The sequence below is a fragment of the Mustelus asterias genome, chromosome 7 (genome assembly GCF_964213995.1).
Source record: "Mustelus asterias chromosome 7, sMusAst1.hap1.1, whole genome shotgun sequence".
Taxonomy (NCBI): domain Eukaryota; kingdom Metazoa; phylum Chordata; class Chondrichthyes; order Carcharhiniformes; family Triakidae; genus Mustelus; species Mustelus asterias.
In genome coordinates, this window is record NC_135807.1 from 35,781,252 (window position 1) to 35,802,347 (window position 21,096).

General features: G+C 40.3%; 1 protein-coding gene across 2 annotated transcripts in view; it reads right to left on the minus strand.

Annotated features, from left to right (window-relative positions):
- scap (SREBF chaperone) overlaps positions 1–21,096 on the minus strand; it is a 148,200-nt gene that overhangs the window by 93,198 nt on the left and 33,906 nt on the right. For both annotated transcript variants that reach the window (XM_078215859.1, XM_078215860.1), the window contains exon 2: positions 11,346–11,552. In XM_078215859.1, coding sequence (XP_078071985.1) covers positions 11,346–11,467 — 122 coding nt within the window. In that variant the 5' untranslated portion in view covers positions 11,468–11,552. The remainder of the gene's footprint in view (positions 1–11,345; positions 11,553–21,096) is intronic.

Here is a 21,096-nt window from a genome sequence, read left to right on the forward strand (position 1 = left end):
TAATGGGAGATTAACATTGAAATCTTAACTAATCCACTGAACTACTCAGTCATAAATCAAACCAGTCAACAAAATTGTTAAGGATGCGTATTCATATTTTATATGCAAGTAGAAAATATGCCCAGTGAGAGAAGCATTGGTATCAGTAAAAGTGGTCATGAAGTGGCCAGATTGTCATTAATTCACAATAGTTAATGGCTGCCCTTTAAGGGTGAAAGCCTGCTGCCTTTACCTGGTTTGGCCTATATGCAAGTCTAGTCCCATACAATTGTGTTCAACTCAACTGCTCTCAAACTGCCTTCAAGCTGCTCAATTGTATCAAACAACTACAAGGCTGCCATCTTCACAGGGCAACAAGTAATGGCAGCCCTTACCAGCAATGCCCATAACTAATAATCAGTATGCAAGCTAAATCGGCCATCTTAATGTGCCAGCCATGTTCCATATACTTCACAAGTACAGTCCTGCAATTTGTCACATTAAGTGCTAAAGATCAATAAAGTTAATGGACAAAGAAATGCAGAACGTTGTATTCATACTGATGTCATGAACAGATTTTAATTAAATAGACTTGCACCCAGTGGCAGAGGTACCGGCCATAATATTCCAAACTTGGTTAGAGTCGGGAATGCCAGGAAGCTATAGAATTGCAAAATTACGCCCTTTTTAAGCCCAGCAACGAGAGGTCAGTCAGTTTAACTTTGGTAGTGGGGAATCTTTTAAAAATGATAATTCACGAGAAAATTAACAAGTCACTTGGGTAAATGTGGGTTAATTAAAGATCGGGTGGATTTGTTAAGCGCAAATTGTTTAACTAACTTAAAATAACCCATATTCATTGACTCATAGATCTGTGCAGCGCAGGAGGCGGCCATTCGGCCCACTGAGTCTGCACCAACTCTCTGACAGAGTATCTTACCCGGGTCCTCTCCCCAGCTCTATCCCTGTAACCCACACATGTACCATGGCTAATTATTCTAACCTACACATCAAAACTTTCAGGGCAATTTAGCATGGCCAATCCACCTGACTTTTTCGCAGCCAGTGACTAGTTAAAAGCAAATTACCGCAGATGCTGGAATCTGAAAGCAAAAGAGAAAATGCTGGACAATCTCAACAGGTCTGGCAGCATCTGTCAGGAGAGAAAAGAGCTGACTTTGAGACCAGATGACCCTTGGTCAAAGCAGAAATTCAAAGCTTTGACAAAGGGTCATCTGGACTCGAAACTTCAGCTCTTTTCTCTCCTTACTGATGCTGCGAGACCTGCTGAGATTATCCAGCATTTTCGCCTTTGGAGCCGGTGACTAGTGGTGTGCCTCAGGGGTCGGTGCTGGGACCACAACTTTTCACAATATACATTAACAGTTTGGAAGAAGGAACTGAAGGCACTGTTGCCCAGTTTGCAGATGATACAAAGATATGTAGAGGGACAGGTAGCATTGAGGAAGCAGGGGGGGCTGCAGAAGGACTGGGACAGGTAAGGAGAGTGGGCAAAGAAATGGCCGATGGAATACAATGTGGAAAAGTGTGAAGTTATGCACTTTGGAAGGAGGAGTGGAGGCATAGACTATTTTCTAAATGGGAAAATGCTTAGGAAATCAGAAACACAAAGGGACTTGGGAGTCATTGTTCAAGATTCTCTTAAGGTTAACGTGCAGGTTCAGTTGGCAGTTAGGAAGGCCAATGCAATGTTAGCATTCATGTCGAGAGGGTTAGAATACAAGAGCAGGGATGTACTTCTGAGGCTGTACAAGGCTCTGGTCAGACCCCATTTGGAGTATTGTGAGCAGGTTTGGGCCCTTTTCTATGTAAGGATGTGCTGGCCTTGGAAAAGGTCCAGAGGAAGTTGACAAGAATGATCCCCAGAATGAAGAGCTTGTTGTATGAGGAACGGTTGAGGACTCTGGGTCTGTACTCGTTGGAGTTTAGAAGGATGAGGGGGGATCTTATTGAAACTTACAGGATACTGCCAGGCCTGGATAGAGTGGACGTGGACAGGACGTTTCCACAAGTACAAAAAACCAGAAGGCAGAACCTCAGGCTAAAGGAACGATCCTTTAAAACAGAGATGAGGAGGAATTTCTTCAGCCAGAAAGTGGTGAATCTGTGGAACTCTTTGCCGCAGAAGGCTGCGGAGGCCAAGTCATTGAATGTCTTTAAGACAGAGATAGGTAGGTTCTTGATTAATAAGGGGATCAGGGGTTATGGGGAAAAGGCAGGAGAATGGGATGAGAAAAATATCAGCCATGATTGAATGACAGAGCAGACTCGATGGGCCGAGTGGCCTAATTCTGCTCCTATGTCTTATGGTCTTATGACCATATTACAAAACCACATTGAGCTTTTCATTTAACATTGCACTTAATTAGGATGCTGCTGTTGGAATGCAAGAAACTGAACTGTGTGGAAGTAGAATAGAAAGCACTTGTCATCCACATAGTTCAACAGCTTTATAAGAAATTAGAACAACTGAACTGAATAGCCATTATGAACAGCTTGTTAACAGGTCATACAAACAGTCTTAGACATAATGTCTGCTCGTGGAATGAGACAAAAATGAAACTTTTGGGAGGTAGTTTGGTGTCGGAAATAGAATGTGACTGGGAGGGTGAAACTGCTTAGGGCAAACCGTTTTAGATGTGATGAGGCAAGGGTGAAGGATCGAGAACATGCAAAGACTCAAGAAGCTAATGGCATGTATTTGACATGAATGTACTCAACCCATGGTTAAGACAAATAATTTGATTTTTTACAGGGTATTTTAAAATAAGTTGAACGTTATAAAGTGAAAAAGACTCATCGAAAACCTATCCGAGTCCACCCCTGAAAAGGGGTACAAAGAGACTTTGGCAAGTCTCACTATGACTCTTCTTTGAAATTGAATTGTTAATCCTCCATAGGTGCTGCCAGACCTGCTGAGTTTTTCCAGCATTTTCTGTCTCATTTCATATTTCCAGCATCTACAATATTTTGCTTTTTATGAACAATGATTAGAATGGGCTAGTTAGCTCCTGAGACATCCTACTATTATCCATGCACATGGTTCCTATAACTACTTGAGTATATCATAGATGTGACTTTTCAGCTACGCTTCATCAGGAATATTATTCTCATTTGGATTGTTTGTCCGATTTGCCACATTGTACAAGCAGAAAAGTAGTCTTGAAGTTCTGGATACACATGCACCCAAACTGCAAAGCAACCCGTCAATAAGTGACTGCATAATTCATTTGATCATGTTACAATCATTTGAAATATGATGTCCTTTGAAAACACGAGTGGAGCGAAGTACTCAACTGTCTATTGCATTTGGAAAATTAACAGGCAACACTTTGTGCCATTACATTTTGAGTTATCTACCTCGTAACTGGCATTCTGGATAGGTTTAGAAACAGAAAAAGTGGGGCACAGGAGGCCAGTCATCATGTTTGTACCAGCCGAAAAAGAGTGATCCAGGTAATCTCTCAATTCTGTGCTGCAAATGCACTGTAACAGGCTAGTCAAGTGCTGGATTTAATCTATGCTGAGGAAAGTGAATTCAGCGGGGCAGCAAAAGGAATGTTCCAATTACCCTGGATAAGACAGGGTAATATATCAGCTGGTGTTCATTTCTTGATCACCATCTATTAATTTTCTTTAGAAACCAGGTGGGTGTGGACAGGACCATGGCTCAACGATAGCCTTCCCCCAACACCCACACTTACTCAATTCACAACATTTTGCTTGCTTAACCATGAATGGAAAACATTTTTTCATTCAGTATGTTAACAGACTACAAAGTCACCCATAAAATGTTGGAAAATTACGAGTCACTTTTATCTCGGTCAAGGAACCTTTGTATGACAGTTATAAATGGCTTATTCAGGTCAGGTCATGACAGGAACATTTTGACACACCACATAATTTCCATGCAAGATTCTATGAAACATGCATTTGTTCCCAGGTTCTTTAAGCACTATAGTTCAACACTTACTGCCACTTGCTGCTCTGAAGTGTCATGTAGAGCAACCTTCCTTCCACCATCTTGTGCATAAATGCATTCATTTTCCCAGGATCAAACAACAGCTTAGGGTACTGTACCCATTTATCATTTTCCACAGAAACTATTTTGTGCATCTGTGTCGAGTTTCTTTTCACCTCACTTCTGACTGGCATGTCCTTGATTCTCTCCTCCTGCCTCCAAGTTTTGACAAGAACTGCTAAATTTAAAATGCATGAAGATTTATAAAGCTGAAATAAAGATTTATCCCCTAATGCAGCATTTACCTTTGAATGGACATCTTTGTATATTTAAACTAGGTTTTATGTAATATACATTAAGCTACCTGCCTACCATGCAAAACATATTCACAGTGTGACACAGGCAGCTATCAAATGAAACAACTACATCAAAGTGCTGCAAATCCTCACCCCGATACCACCTAGTTTTGTATTAGTAACCATGCATAAAGACCCAAATATAACCCAAATTGTAAATCAACCAGGTAATCATAACTCAATATTCAGACAAATAATTGATTTGTGTCATTATCCAAATTGTTGCTGAAACAGCAGTGGAATATCTCTCAGGAGTCCATTAAATAAACCACCTGGATTGCCCAATGAAATGAGTGTTGAAATCACTCGCTATCCACTGTTTATTATACAAACAGAGCGATTATTATTCATTGGTCTATTCATAAAATGGAGGGGGAGGGGACCAAAATAGAACAATCTATTCCCAATCACAGGCTTCAGTAACCCTCAGTTTGATGAACCTGGTGACCTATACATAAATTTCCATGTCTCAGTTAACTATTTATGGGTGTTCATTATATTAACTATTTAGCAGTGCACAGAAAAATAGTACCAAGTTTTAATGAAGGCTCAGACATGAAGGAAAAATACTGCCACAAAGAAATTAGCAAACTGGGTTATTCAGTGTTGAGACAGAATGGGAGGGATAAATGCTGAATAGGTTTCATTTTAAGACTCACTGCATCATGTGACTAATCTACACAAAGTAGTCTTGTTTCTAGGAACGGCAGGTGGCTGTGTAACCCCTTTTCAGCAGAGGGGTTAGAAGGAAACAAAGCAGTTACAATAAAATGTTAAAGTATTCACACATTTTCTTTGTGCAAGCAGCTTAAAGTAGTTCCTTGGCCATATTCAATTAATACTGAACATATTGTGCATTTCAACCTTGGCTCGGTAGGGCCCTGATGGAAAACAAAATAGAGAAATAATTGAATCAAATTACTCCTTTTTGAATTGTAGTGAAGACTACATTAGCAAATGGACCAAGTGAGAAAATGGTCATGTCACTTGGCAGATGGAGGAATATGACAGGATTGCAGAACAAGAAAATATATATTCCTGAAAAAATATTAATCCTACTGCAACAATCCAGAATTCCTCTTTGTATACAGTGATTGGGATCTCCAATGTACACATTTAATACAGACTGTGGTAACTACACAAGAGGTTGCAACAGATTCAGGGCTATTTCAATTTTTAGGGTCTTCCTTTTCACAATCATATTCTGGAATCACAAGGTTTGCCTACAAGACTCCTCTTTCTTGAAGGCATCAAATCTGGAGAACAATTCAATGGGCATCAATTCCACACTTGAAAAGACCTCATCAAATTGCCAATTTTTATATTAAAGTTTTGATGGCAAAAATAGTAGATTGTTTATCAAACAAGATGTCAAACTCAGAACCAAACTTAATCGATTCTTGGTCGATATCCTTTTTCCAGAATGGATGGCCGAATAGGAATCAGGATGGGACTGGAGGCCATTTTCCCCTCTTCTCTGTGAGAGTCAGGTTCGCCTTAGTCCATGGTATCATAGTCCAGTCATCAAATCTGTCATTATTTTTGTTCTACTGTGATCAATACCGTTGAGCAATTAGCCAAGTCCTAGTTAAAAGGGATTTGTATTCACATCACTAAGTCAACTGTACATATCAACTTCTTGCAATTTTAACAGGAAGCAATATTTTGCTTGTGGGAAAAAGGAAGGCTCAGAGTCTGCTTCCTGCAAAATATTCAGCTGAGGGACCAGAGAATCTGTCTTCAGAAAATCCCATTAATTCAAGCAGAAACTGCTATCCAACACTGGGACATATGTCCTGGTTCTACCGCTTGAACACAAGTCAAATGTTCAGTGCCGTGGCTTTTAAAAATAATTCTTTAAAACAACTTCCCAATCAGAAGATACATTATTCAGAAGGCCATTTGCTGACTGTTTAAAAAGAAAACTGGAACATGCACTTATAAATAGTAAAATAAATACTAAGGTGTTTAGTGATCAGCCCAAATGTCCAAGAAGTCAATCAGGATTTGATGTGATCAACACATTGTGCACGTGGGTGGCAAACTTGAGAATTTTGTAAAAAATAAATGCAACTTTCAATCGGACAAGTGGAAAATTCCCAACAGTGCTTTAAATAGCAGTTAGCTAGGCTCAGTTGGTAGCCTCCACTTTAGACAGTTGTTAATCCATGCAATATTTCTAATCTTGAAAAAATAATGCAAGTCGACACTATAATACAATAATGTTGCACCCTTAGAGATGCCATCCTTTGGAGAAAAAATTAAACTGTTATGGTGGAGGTTAAAATTTTTATGGCACTATTTCAAGTAGAGTACCGAACAGGTCTCCATCAATATTGTTATAATTGTCTCTATTGTAGGTTATAATGCGATTTGGGTTCAGTTGAAGGTGATTTGGGGGGTGGTTTACTTTTGGCTTGGTTTTTTTATGCCTGTATAGGTTTACAAATATTGTTTGAACTTTTGATCCAGCTGATACACTTTCAGGAGCATCAAAGCTCTAGTGTTGCTGTGGACAAATTTGCTGAGGGTGGAGCTATGTCAACAGGAAAATGGGTGAGTTTATTTTTTTTTTAAGGAAAAAGTGAGTGCAAGAGAAGCTGACCTGGAGACTGCAGACATCCAGCCTGTTCTATTTAGCCAGATAACTCAGTTCTCTATATTTAGAGAGGAAAAGGAGTTCCAGAAAATCGGGTAGGACCAAGTAGTTCTGTAAAGAGAGAATTCCAACTACAGAATAGATGCCAAGGAAGTGTGCATATGCTTGTGTCTCTGGTGGGTTGTGACATGTGACAGTTAGCAATGCCTATACTTGGACCAAGATATTGTATTGGTAGGAATATACGTGACGATACTGTGTCTTTAAGAAGTGTATTTTAAATCATGTTTGTGGTGAAGGTTGTGATTATGTCTCAACTCTGTTTAATGATGCTGAACTGTCTACAACTGGCAGCTACATGCTGAGCATACAGAAAGCTAATTGTTCCTAATTATTTGAGTATTTGTTTTAAACTGGGCCAATGCAGTTTTATGTTAGGGATGGCTCCTGATATTTTCAGAGCAGGGTTTGATTTGGTTGATTGACATAAAATCATGTGTAGGTGGAGCTAGGCTTGCAGAGAGAAAAAGAAAATCAGGCTGTTGCAGTTTGAATTTGGAAAAGACCAGTAGTGCTCTCTCTTCCTGGAAATTGAAGCCAGGGGTCCTACTAGAACATAGGCGTCTCTCTCGAGAGGTGTGCAAAAGGCTGGTGTTTTCTTCCGCCCTCTCTCAAGTTCTGCTATGTGAAAACAGCTTTTCCTCTGGAGGCTGCTGTATAACAGTCAGAAGACACATGTCTCGCTATATCTCTGTCCAGAGGGATTAAAGGACTCGAGGACTGGGAATTCATGTAAGCCTGTGTGCCTTGTAACTGATTCTGAATAAGAATTAATGTTTATGGGGGTATTGCTTAAATTGGAACAAATAGAAATAGCTCAGTTAAGATCTATACCTGGTCATGTTTAAGTATTTCAATTGGTAAATGCTATGCAAATTGTGTGTTATTTAACAACTGTGTTGTTAAATAACATTTGTTTTAATAAAAGCTTCCTAGTGGGTCAACAGAATCATGCCTGGAGAAGGACACCTAATGCTCACACAAATGCAAAAATCAAAAATAGTTGGGGTTTGGCTAACTTCATAATATATTTTGGAGTTTATGAACTGGTCCCTAATATACACCATTGACATGAGCTGTGGTCTGTGCAAACAGATCCAGAGGTAAATGAGCTGCCTCCCAGAGTAGGATTATGTCTTAAAGCTACAGTAAAATGTTTAAGCTGGGAAAAGTGTGTTGAATTGTATTTAAGGTGGAAACTCATATGGGTTTGTATCATTACCTGATTCGTTCAGTTATTTAGTTATTGCTTGTGTTTGTTTTGTTAAAGTGTGTAAAGATTCTTTTGGTGATTCAATTTAATCTTGGAATCCTGCTGCTTATTTCCTTATCCTCGGTTCTTCCATGCGTTACATGATTATGGTCTATCATGCCAGATCTTGAAGAGCATCAGCTTGTCCAGTATTCTCAGAGCTGGAATCATATCACTAGGGACAGATAGTGGTGTAGTGAGAATGTCACTGGATTAATCTCAGAGGCCCATGGCTTCAAATCTCCCAGAGCAACTGATGCAATTTAAATTCAATTATTTAATAAATCAGGACTCTAAAGCTAGCCTCAGTAATGGTGACAAATGACGCCCATCATTGATTGTTGTAAAAGCCCATCTGATTCACCAATGTCCTATAGGAAAATAAATCTGCCATCCTAATCTCGTCTGGCCTACACATGACTCCAGACTCAGAGCAATTTACACAACTCTGAAATGGCCTAACAAACCATTCAGTTGAAAGGCAAATAGGTGCAATGTGTATACACCTTCTGTCTAAAAAAAAGGTCTTGTCAGACTGGGAATAGAGGGATACAAAAGAATGGTCTAGTGGGCACATGAGCGGCGCAGGCTTGGAGGGCCGAAGGGCCTGTTCCTGTGCTGTATGGTTCTTCGTTTTATTCACAGATGTAGCTTCCAAAGCACGTAAATGGGCCACACGATGAGCCCAACTGACAATATTAAATTGGGGATTATTTAGTGAGCGTTGTCCAATCATGGAATCATAACTAATGTTCTACACAGTGCTTGGAGTTTTGCCAGCAAGGGCCGGGTGGGTACAGCCTGTACCTTATCCCACCCACTGTTTGCAGTGGACACGTGGCCTACATGCCTACTATCACACTGGCACTGAAATATACATACCACATTATTCATTTATGTGATCGGCATGAACAGTCCAAAGGCCATCACTTTTAGCCCTGAGAAGTGCCCATTCTACCTCCAATTACTCTGGAATGGCAAGATGTCTCAAAAATTTGAGCTACAGGTCAAGGTAGTAATTTTACACTGCTATTACAAAGTAGCAACGCTGCCATCAAGCCAAAAAGACATTCTGCCTATCACACAAATGAGTATGAGTATTCAGTGCCAGCGAGATGCCAGGCATGTAGACCATATGTCCCAACAACTGGAGGATTGTATCAAACAGCACGTCCCAGCCATTCTTTGCAATGGGCAAAGGACAGACCATATGCCCAACCAGCTTATGCTTGGAAAACTCAAACACAATTGTCCAATATTAGGTTGATTCCGTGATTGGGGAGGAATCTAAAACCAGAGGGCAAAATCTCAGAATAAGAGGCAAGTAATTTGGGACATAAATGATGAGGAATCTGTTCAGCCAGAGAGTGGTAAATCTTTGGAATTTTCTAACCCAGATGGCTCAAATCATTGAACATGTTCACGACAGAAATCAAATAGGTGTCTAGATACCAATGGCATTAAGGGATATGGGGTAATGCTGGAAGGTAACATTGAAGGACAAGATCTGGCATGATTGAGTTAAACTGTGGAGCAGGTTCAAGGGGCCAAGTGGCTTCCACATGCTCTAAGTTCCTAAGAGTGCCAGAAAACAATCTTGTTTGACCCCACTGGGGATCTCAAAAGACACCAATGTTGCAATGTCATACCCATTATGTTGTCTCGGAAAAAGGTGATCACATTCGACAGGCAGCCAATTTCCTCCAGCAGCTTAAATAGACTGCCTCTGCTCGCATGGTCATATGCCTTGGTGAGTTCAATGAAAGCGATATATAGTGATCTCCTTGGTTCCAGCTGCCAGACTGAAAAGATCATGGCAATTGTAGATCTACCATTAGAGCCATTTTCTTTGCTGATGAACCTATCATCTTTTTGATCCCTTCGAACATGCCTGGAACATTTGCTGTGTTGAAAGGCTAACCAGACATTATTGACACACTGCCTAGCAGTTCGTTGGACTTGACTTTGAGTGGCTTTTAACGTATTCAGAGTTTTCTTGCTTGAAAATCTCTTGTAATTAATGTAGGCAGACCACTTGCTTTCAATGACAGGTTCCATTAGTGACGTTAGCCTCGAACCATTTTTCTGCACTTGCTTCCCATACTTTGAATACGGTAGTGTAGGTACCGTATTCCACTTTGTTTCTGTATTCTTAGCGGGAATCCCAAAAGGCACCTGTTCAATTTAGTCACGCGACAGCTGGCTTTTACCTGGGTAGGCAGTCTGGCTGACATTAACATGATGTCGGCATTATTAATTTGAATGACAAACTTCATCCTCACCCCAGTATACATTATGAAATGAGTGATCTGTATCACATTCCGCATAGTGGTAACTGCGTGCATTCAGAATGCTGTTCAGTGTCACATCTGGTGATGGTCAGATCCAGCTGGTGCCAATGCCCTGATCTTGAAAGTCTTCAGGACTTGTGGCATGGTTTGATCAGAAGGAAGGTATTCGTTCCAAAAGCCTTTGGTAGCAGCAAGCATTAACGAGTTTCTAATTAAACATCTGAAGATTATCAACAGAAAATAGCCGAGTAACCTTTAAGTTTGCCTTCTCAAATGCTCTCCGAAAGGATTTGCTGGCTCCACCTGGCACAAATTTTAACATGTCTGAAGCATCATTCTTTACACAATAAGCTTAAGATGCAATGGCTATCCCCCTTGTTGTTATCAACTTCCATTGGTTTTGAATCCATCATCACATTTATGTTAAAACATCTGTAATTTGTTGCAAACTCCTAAACGCTCCTTGCCTCTTTTGACCATCTGAAACGTCAAAACTCGACAACCCAACAGTTCACACCTGCACATCTGGCTCTGGTCTGCTCTGAGTTCATGTCTCTCCACCATCAAAAACCATCAAGTCTCATGTGTTAGACTGATATTCTGTCATTTTAGGCATTCCCACACTACTATGCTTCAAAAACTCCTAAGGGCCCTTTGTTTGGCCATATCTTCAGACACCCTTCTAACCACCTTTAAACCTTGGTCTGGCATCTATTTGTCCTCCCCATCCGCAAAGCTTAGGAACTTTTAACGTGACTTGCAAGTTGCCAAATAAGATTGGGTTTTTGGTCAGTCAAAGTTGATACCGATGCAATTTGCTACTTACCAGCATGTTAAGATGCACACAGCCGTAAAAAAAATGATGGGAATGGGGTAAGATGCACACAAGAGCCCGTGGTTATAGAAAGCCTGTGATATCTTTTCACGTAGCCTTTCAGTGAGGGTCATCGTTGTCACCTTTTGTCACATGGCTGTCATTACGTAATGAGATTTAGTCACAATGTACCAGATGGCCTTGGTAGCATCAGTAGATCTGCAAGATAAAAAAAAAATCAAATTTTTGCATTAATTCTGAATGAAACAGGTATATTTTTAAAGTCTTGATTATTTTAAAGTTAATTCTAAAACTTGCGTATTACATATTTATTCATCTTTCACTGGGCTTCATTTGTTAAACATGCCATTGAAGTTATCGCTCGCCTCGCCACAGGTAGTAGTTGTGAGTTTGAATACTGTGAAGTTTTGATACCTTTTGAATACTTGATTATATAAAACATAACGGAGCAGTCCGCAGTTCAATACTTGGTGCATAATGAAGTTTGATGCCTGGTGGAATTTTGTGGTAAGTTGGTACAGTACAATACAGTAAAGGAGATTCGATGTACAATAATTTCAATGTCTTTGTCTACGGCATCACCCAGTTTGAGGGCAACAATGGCAAAATAAACAATGCACTTGTAAACAAGCAAGCAAGCTAGAAAAAAAAAGAAAATGAGAGAAGAAAGCAACGATACACGATGGGAAGAAGAAAGTAATTTTCTTTTTGTACCTCAAATGTCTTCACTGTCAATGGAGTAGTTTGGAAAAAAGTCAGTTTCAATAATGGAAGGAAATGTGGCAGCCAAACAGGGATGAGATTAATGATAAATTAATCTGTTTAGTGATATTGGTTGAGGGTTACATACTGGCCAGGCTAATAGCAAAACTGAAACAAAAACAGGAAATGGTGGAAAATCTCAGCAGGTCCGACAGCATCTGTGGAGAGCGAATGGAGCCAACATTGAGGTCTGGATGACCCTTTGTCAGGGCTCAAAACGTTGGCTCTATTCTCTCTCCACAGATGTCGTTAGACCTGCTGAGATTTTCCAGCATTTTCTGTTTTTGTTTCAGATTCCGCTGTATTTTGCCTTTACGCAAAAGAAACTCCTTGGCTCAGCTTTGAATCGAGTACATGATCTTTTGCGTCCTATAAGATGGCAAGTAGAGCCTCAGTTTAGGTTGTCATCCAAAACACAGGGCCATAATTTCTGACCAGCATCAGAAAGAGATGATCCATTGGGATTAGAAAACTTTAATGTGCACTTAGCTGCTCTTGAAAACGAGGCTAGAACTGCTTGAAACATGCAAAGAAAGACTCCTGGTGGACCCTACCACAGTGCAGCTATGGCGGATTTAAGGAGGCAATACCCTCTCCTGTCTGCTTTGACAAAGGGTAATCTGGACTCAAAGTGTCAGTTCTTTTCTCGGCCCACAAATGCTGCCAAACCTGCTGAGATTTTCCAGCATTTTCTTTTGCTTTTAGATTCCAGCATCTGCAGTAATTTGCTTTTACCTCCTCCTTTCTTGCAACTGTAGCTGCTGTAAAACAGCTAAGTTTAAAGGGTCCAATGAAATTAACAGGCCAGGGAGAAGGAAAGTGGTTTTTGGTGGTCAGGAGAGTCGGAAGACGGCGGTCTTTTGGGGGTAGGAATGATGAATAAGTCTTAATTGTTAAGGTTTTAATTCTAACTTTTTTTGAGTAAATATTAGTGTAACCCTGGTGGAACCACAAAGTTAGCAATTTAAAATCACATTTTGGGATGGTCCCCAGTGCAGTACAATTGCCCAGAGGAAGTTAGCACTTTTGGGCAATTGTGATGCAAACCCTTGCCTGTAAAAAGCCAGAGGGGGATTCCTCAGTGCATCTTTCAAGACCCGCACCTCCAAATCTCCGAAGTTACAGCCCTTTCAACTGAGTAACACCCCATCTTCTGAAATGTCAACCTAGATTACGTACTCAAGATTCTAGAATAGGGCTTGAGCCCGCAAGACTGGCACTATTGAACAAAATGCTTCTGAAAAACAATGGTAAAAACAAATTGATTTGAGTTATTGTTGATTGCACAGACATTTCACTTGCCCGCAAGTTACCACGGTTCTCTGGTGCCGTGAAATCCAATGCACTAAAGGATGGTCAGCACTAAGGAAACAGACAAACTTAACTTTATAATGATTAAAGAATAAAAATGCACAAGAGATTGGCAAGCATATCAAAGAGATGCAGTAATATTTCAAAGCACCCTTTTATCAAGAGAGATCAAAACAACATTAGTTTCATTCAGAATCATAGACTTACAGCTCAAAAGTCAAGCTTGTATTTGCATTTTCAAAGTCCCTACAATTCTTTACTCCTTCAAGTATCCAATTTTCTTTTGAAGATTACTACTGAATCTGTATCTCCATTCCTTCAGGCAGTGTGCCAAATCTAATCACTCGCTGTGTCAGAGATTTCAGATCGGCAAACTGTAACTAGAGGGTGCCACAGGGATCGGTGTCAGGATCTCAACTATTTACAACATATATCACTGACTTGGATGAAGGAATTGAATTTGCTGAACATGCAAAGATACGCAGGAAAGCAAACAGTGAGAAGGATGTAAAGGGATGTCCATTTTTTTATGTTTCTATATGGATAGGTCAAGTGAGTGGTTCGGCAGATGGAGCATAATGTGAGAAAAATGTGTCCACTTTGGCAGGAAAAATAGAAATGAAATGGAATGAGCCTGCAGAATGCTGCAGTAAGGAAAAGAGGATCTTGTTGTCCGCATACATGAAACAAAGTTAGCATGAAAGTATTGTAAGCAAAAAAGACTTTGCAGAGGACCAAGTATTTGGCAGTTTGCAAGGACAGTGGGGTCTCAAGCGATCTTTTTTGAGGGGGGTCAGGACAGCAGATTTGAAGGGGAGGGGACAGTACCAGAACAGAGAGAACTGTTAACAATGTCAGCTAACACATGGGCGAAGGAGGAAAGTTGGTGGTTAGCAGTTTGGTGGAAGTAGGGTAGGACCTGGGTATCATGGACAATGTTACCACGGAGGCCATAGATGAGATAGGAGAAAAAGATGCACGTTCAGAATTTGGGCAGGCATTTGCTGCGTTCCTCCCATTCTGGTTTCATGCACGTCAATTTTAACTGTTCCACCATTGGTGGATGTGTTTTCAGGTGCCCAAGCTCAAAGCTCAGCAGTTCCCTCCCTCAAACTTTCTGCCCCTCGTAGCATCAAAAACACAATGATTGAAACATCAAGAAAATAACCACTTCTCTAAGTTCTAACCTTCATTTACTGGATCTCAACTTCAACATAATATTGAAAACCAGCAATTTTTACAAGTGAATAGGGCAAGTAGCTCCACAGTTACTAAAAATACTAAACTTTAGTGAAACATTACTTATTTTGAAGGATGTGTGCATGTCTTCGTAAAAGGAGAATTCATAGGGAAGAGAGTTTTGATCAATTAAATAAAGATAATCTATCTTTGCTGGTCTGAGGGTGGATGTTGATTTCTCCCATTGCTTCGACTGATGAGTGTTCTGCAAGCAAACAACGTGTTCACCATCTAGGTTGTTGTTGTTGTCTTGTATGTGATGTTAAACCACATAATTTGATTTGTGGATCAGATTGTAAATATCATATACAAAATACAGTTGGAAGTGCAGGTGACATCCAGTTAGCTTGCTTATAGGGACCAGACTCTCTTCTCCTCAAATGTTGAGACTGCTTGAAGAGAGCTATTTCTCCACTTGGATCTATCTGGGGTTTTAAGCAAATCTGCGTTTCCCAACCAGAAACCACGGATGAACAGGGGTATCCACTGCTTGCTGAAGTCCCGGTCTGAGGTGTTCAAGTCAAGCGACACTGATCGATACAAGAAATCCAGATATAACCTACGGAGGTCCATCGAAGATGCCAAAAAAGAGTACTGGACCAAGCTAGAGTCGCAGGCCAACCACACAGATTTCCACTGACTACGGTAAGGTCTGCAAGACCTAACAGGCTACAGGATGAAGGCATGTAGAATCGCCAGCATCAATGCAATCCTCTCCAATGAGCTCAATGCATTCTATGCCTGTTTTGAGCAAGAGATCAGCGAGAGCACACCTTCCACCCCAGAAGCCTTGGTCAAACCCATATCCGAGGATACCATCGCAGATGTCCGATCAGCCTTCTCGAAGTGTAGTGGAAGTCATGCCCCTGTCTACATCAATGGGGATGAAGTGAAAATGGTAAAGAGCTTCAAGTTTTTAGATGTCCAGTTCACCAGCAACCTGTACTGGTCCCTCCATAGCGACATTATAGTTAGGAAAGCCCAACAATGCCTTTACTTTCTCAGGTGGCGAAGAAAATTTGGCATGTCCGCTACGACTCACACCAACTTCTACAGATGCACCATAGAAAGCATTCTTTCTGGTTGTATCATAGCTTGATATGGTTCCTGCTCTGCCCAAGTCCACAAGAAACTACAAAAGGCTGTGAATGTAGCCCAATCCATTATGCAAACCAGCCTCCCATCCATTGACTCTGTCTACACTTCCCGCTGCCTCAGAAAAGCAGCCAGCATAAGCAAGGACCACAGCACCCTGGACATACTCTCTTCACTTTCTACCATCAAGAAAAAGACAGAAGTCTGAGGTCTCGTACCAACCGACTCAAGAACAGCTTCTTCCCTGCTGCCACCAGACTTTTGAATGGACCTATCTCCTATTAAGTTGATCTTTCTCAACCCTGTAGCTATGACTGTAACACTACATTCTGCACCCTCTACTTTCCTTCTCGATGTATGGTATTGCTTCGTCTGTGTAGTGCACAATAAACAATACCTTTCACTATACCACTATATGTGACAATAATGAATCAAATTTTTTTAACCCCATACAGTGAGGTAAAACTTACAATCTCTAAGATTGGCTTTCAGGAATGTATTTGTATTTAAATTTAAGACATTCTATAGTGCAGCTTCGTGTGCTCAGCTGCTGTAGAACACGGTCTTGCATATGAGTGAATCCGCCATGCAAACCACATGTCTGACTGAGTGAAGCAGAGTTCTGATATGCATACACTCAGTACCAGATATGCAGCACATTGCAAGAACTTCAGTGTTAGGTATTTGGTCCTGCAACTTTTTTTTGTTGCAGATTGATCTTAAGCAGCTTTCTGCAATACCAAGTAGTTGCTCATGTCTTACAGCTGGAGGGAACTGAGACAAGAACCATTACCTGGCAGACTTCGACCTTTGTTTAGGGACAAATTCCATGCTCTCTCCAAAGCCAGTGGGTGAATCTGTTGAATGTCAAACTTGCTTTTGTCAGGCAATAGGCTATTTCATCATTCCAACTGGTCTTGTGGAGCAGGTACTCCCAAGATAGCAGAATTTCTAAACTGAGTGGGTAACGAGGGGACATAAACTGATGATCAAACATGAATGAAGAGAGAGGGGATTTTTTTATCAAATGAAGTTTGTTAGGATATGGGGTGTCCTATCAGAGTCAATGGTGAAAACAAAATGCATAATGGCCTTTAAAAAAGAAAGTTGATTAGTATTCTCTTGAAACAAGACTTTGAAAGAGCTTGACAAGGTAGATGTTGAGGCTGTTGTTTCCCCTAACTGTTGAATCTGCAACAAGGGGGGCACAGTCTCCTGATAAATGGGCCAAATCATTTTGGACTGAGATGAGAAATTTCTTCACGCAAAGGCTTTAGAATCTTTGGAATTCACTACCTTACAGGGTTGTGGGATGCTCCATCATTGAACACATTTAGTGGGATGGAGCCTTTTTTGGTCTGAAGGAATCCACCCAGTTTGGTTTCCGCCAAGGACAATCAGTAACCTCATTACAAAAGAGAGAAAAGAGCGGAACTCCAGAGGTGAAGAGGGAGTGACTGCCTTTAACATCAAGCTGCATCAGACAAGTGTGTGGCATCAAGGAGCCCTAGAAAAACTGGAGACAATAGGAATCGGGGGAAAACCTCTCTGCTGGTTGGAGTCATACCAACATAAACGAAGATGGTTGTGGCTGTTGGAGGTCAATCATCTCAGTTCCAATAATCACTGTTGGAGTTCCTTAGGGTAGTATCCTAGGTGCAACCATCTTCAGCTGCATCAATGATCTTCCATGCATCATATGGTTAGTAGTGGAGATGCTTGCTGATGACTGCACAATCTTCAGCACCATTTGTGACTCCTCAGATACTAAAGCAGTCCATGCCCAAATTCAGAAAGAGCTGGACAATATCCAGGCTTGGGCTGGCAAGTAACATCCTCGCCACGCAAGTGTCAGGCAATGACGATCTCCAACAAGAGAAAATCTAATCATCGCCGTTGACATTCATTGCCATCGTTATTGCTGAATACCCAATTATCAGCATCTTGGGAGTTACCATTAACCAGAAACTGAACTGGAATAGGCACATAAATACTGTGGCTACAAGAGCAGGTCAGAGGCGAGCAATCCTGCCGCCAATAACTCACCTCCTGACTTCCAAAGTTTGCCCACTATCTACAAGGCACAAGTCAGGAGTGTGATGGGATAGTCCGCACTTGCATGGATGAATATAACTCCAAACGCTTGGCACCATCCTTAACTAAGCAGGCAGCTTGATTGTTTGTGCATGGGGTGCCACTCACATTCTCCATCAACGGTACAAAGTGGCAGCAGAGTGCACCATCTACAAGATGCACTGCAGGAACTCACAAAGCCTCCTTAGACAGCTCCTTCCAAACCATCACCTACAAATTCCCCCCCAAGCCACTTACCATCCTTACTTGGAAATATCTTGCTGTTTCTTCATAGTTGCTCGGTCAAAATCATGAAACTGACTCCAATACTGTGGTGGGCTCACACCACATGGACTGCAGCACACCACCACCTTCTCAAAGGCAATTAGGGATGGGCAACAAATGCTGACCGAGCCAGCAACACCCACACCCCCATGAATGAATTTTAAAAATGCGATCCGAGAAGCTGACAGAAAAGTGGTGTTAAAGCCCAGGATCCTTCATGGTTCTACTGCATGGCAGAGTAAGCTCAACGAACCACATGATCATTTCCTGCTCCTATATTGTGTTAAACAAAAATTAAAGGGAAAGACAAAAGGGATGAAACTACACCATTTTCAGATAGCCAGCCAAGGCATTAAGGGTAAAATTAATTCCTTAGTTGCTGTTAAATTGTATTATTCTATAATCCTACCCAAGATTCACCAGAATGATACCGGGAATGAAGGTTACAGTTTTGAGGAATATTTTAAATCTTTTTCTTCACTGGAATAAAGTAAAATGGGAATCTAGAAGAGATGGTCAAAATGGTGAAAGGTTTTGAGTTTAAAAAAGTGAAAATACATAGCAAATAGGCACAAACTCAGGGTTATCACGAGAATAATAGAGAAGTTTGACAATTTCTTCTTATTGATAATGATTTTCACACAATCATTTACTACAAGTGGCTACTGAAGCAGAAACTATAACAATTTAATCAAAATAAAACTTTTATAAACACCTTTAACATGGAAAAAATCCAAAGAAACTCCCAAGAGGCACAATGAACACCAAGTCGTAGACTGAGGTTGGTCGGCAATATAAATAGGACTTGGCTGCTCTGTGTTGTAGCTGGCAAGTATCAATCTCAGATTAGTGCTACAATTGTCAGAATTACCTCAAATTTTCTAAAAAGAAAAATGACGGCACAAATATTTAACGTTTACATGTCACAACAGTACAAACCAGCCCAAACTAGCATGCTAACTATTCTGTTTACTACAAGAATGGTCCAACAACTTTGGAATTGCCTTCTCTAAACACACCGAGAAGGCCGCTGACAAGAAAGCTGTCAAAAAACTTCCATCTTAACATGCAGTATAAATAGAGCAGATTAGATCAATGCTCTCGATAATTAATTGACCCTCCTTATGGAAAGATCATCACACAGTTGGGTATGACATATTCTCTATAAATGCAACAGGGATTAGCTACATGAAGTATGCTGAATAAGTCTACAAGTCAGAAAGCAAATAACGCTTGGTACGGAAGAGGAGGAATGGTTACAATAAAACTAGGAAAATAATAAATGTGAGTCACAGAATTCACAGACAGAAGAAAGCTTTTCACTCCATTGTGCTTGTGCCACCTCTTCACGAAATATTAAATTAGTCTCATTCCCTGTTCTTTCATATGTTTTTGATGCTTGTCTTTTAAATATATATTCAATTCCCAGTTAATCTGCTTCCACCAACCTTCGAGGCAGTACATCCCACATCAAAACTTGCCAGCTATCTTAAAACTATCCCCTGTGGTTACCAAAGCTCTGCAATACTATTTCCACTTTTATTATTTCTGCATCTGCATTGGCTTATATCTTAATCAAAATCCTTCCATCCCTGATTATACTGTCCTTGATAACCTCTCAACAAGTATGAATTAATTTGAAAAAGCTTCAACGACATGATCCATAAACACAATTAGCCCATTTTCAGCCTGCTAGAAAAATCCTCAACATCCTTTTTAAAAGACTTCTGATGCTCTTTTTTTCTTGCCATTATTGAAATCTCACAGTTCACGGGGACAGGGGGGACGGTTAAATAAATATATTTTGTGCACAACTTACAATCCAGGCTGCATCACTTGCTCACATTTACATTCTGAATATACAATTGAGTAAACTGTAGACTCAGTTACAACAAAGCGCTTTCTTTCACAGCCAGTGCCAATAAAGGAAACATTACCATTCAAGTTATTCCAGAGACATCCTGAATAAGAACAACTGTAATGAATGATGCTGAACTGACCCTTTCATGAATTTTAAATATGGTTTTTAAATTAACTGATACGAAAACTTCCAGAACACTTTTTAAAAGCCAGCAAGGTGAAACAATTAAATAACGCGGTCAGCTATTAAGAACTGTGTTACTTATTCCACTTACTGCCCCAAAGTACAATTAAGCAGTTAGCAGATGGGATAGCAAAATGGCATTGTTGTCATAAGGGAGTTCTGCTTCCGAATTCCTGTAGAATTATCTACCTCAGAAGAGATGTGGGAGTGAGGCTCGGCTACTCAATACTACCTAAGTGTAAAAAGAGAAACCCATACCTCTTTTAGTGAGCTACAAAAGCTGGAACACCAAAATTGTCAGTCATTACACAAGACACAGAAAGGGTACTAGTTCAGTCATATATCGAACAAAACTTAAAATAAAAACTGGAACTAAAAATGCTATTTGGGAATGCACACCGAATATTGTCAGCACAAAGTTAAAATTATAGTAACATTTTTTATTTTACTTTCATAACTCAATCAAGTATTAAAATAATTTTAAAACCATCAGTTTGGACCTTAAAAACGTAAAGTGTGGTTTTATTATCAATCAAGTTTATATATTCAAGATGGGTTCCTAATCCAATAGAAGCCTAAGTGTGTTCTGAAAGTTATATACGCCATACTAGAACAACTGAAGACATGCACACAGCAGCAACCATTAATTGGTTAAGTTTCTGATCAAATGCAAGTCTTGATAGGGAGGCGACAAGTGAATTCAACTGACTGCTGCAGGAAGAGAAAGTGTAAACATCGGTTAGAAGTGGCTTTGCTCATCCTATTTTGTTTTCAACTTTTCAATGACTTGTGCGAACTACTCATTCCACTACAGAATGAGCCACTCAACTGTGCTCAAGGTCAGGATTGTACAGTGGGGTTGAGGGGAGAATTCAATACAAATGAGGAAGAGCAAAGATACTGTAATTAAAAAAATTAACTTTTTAAAATGAT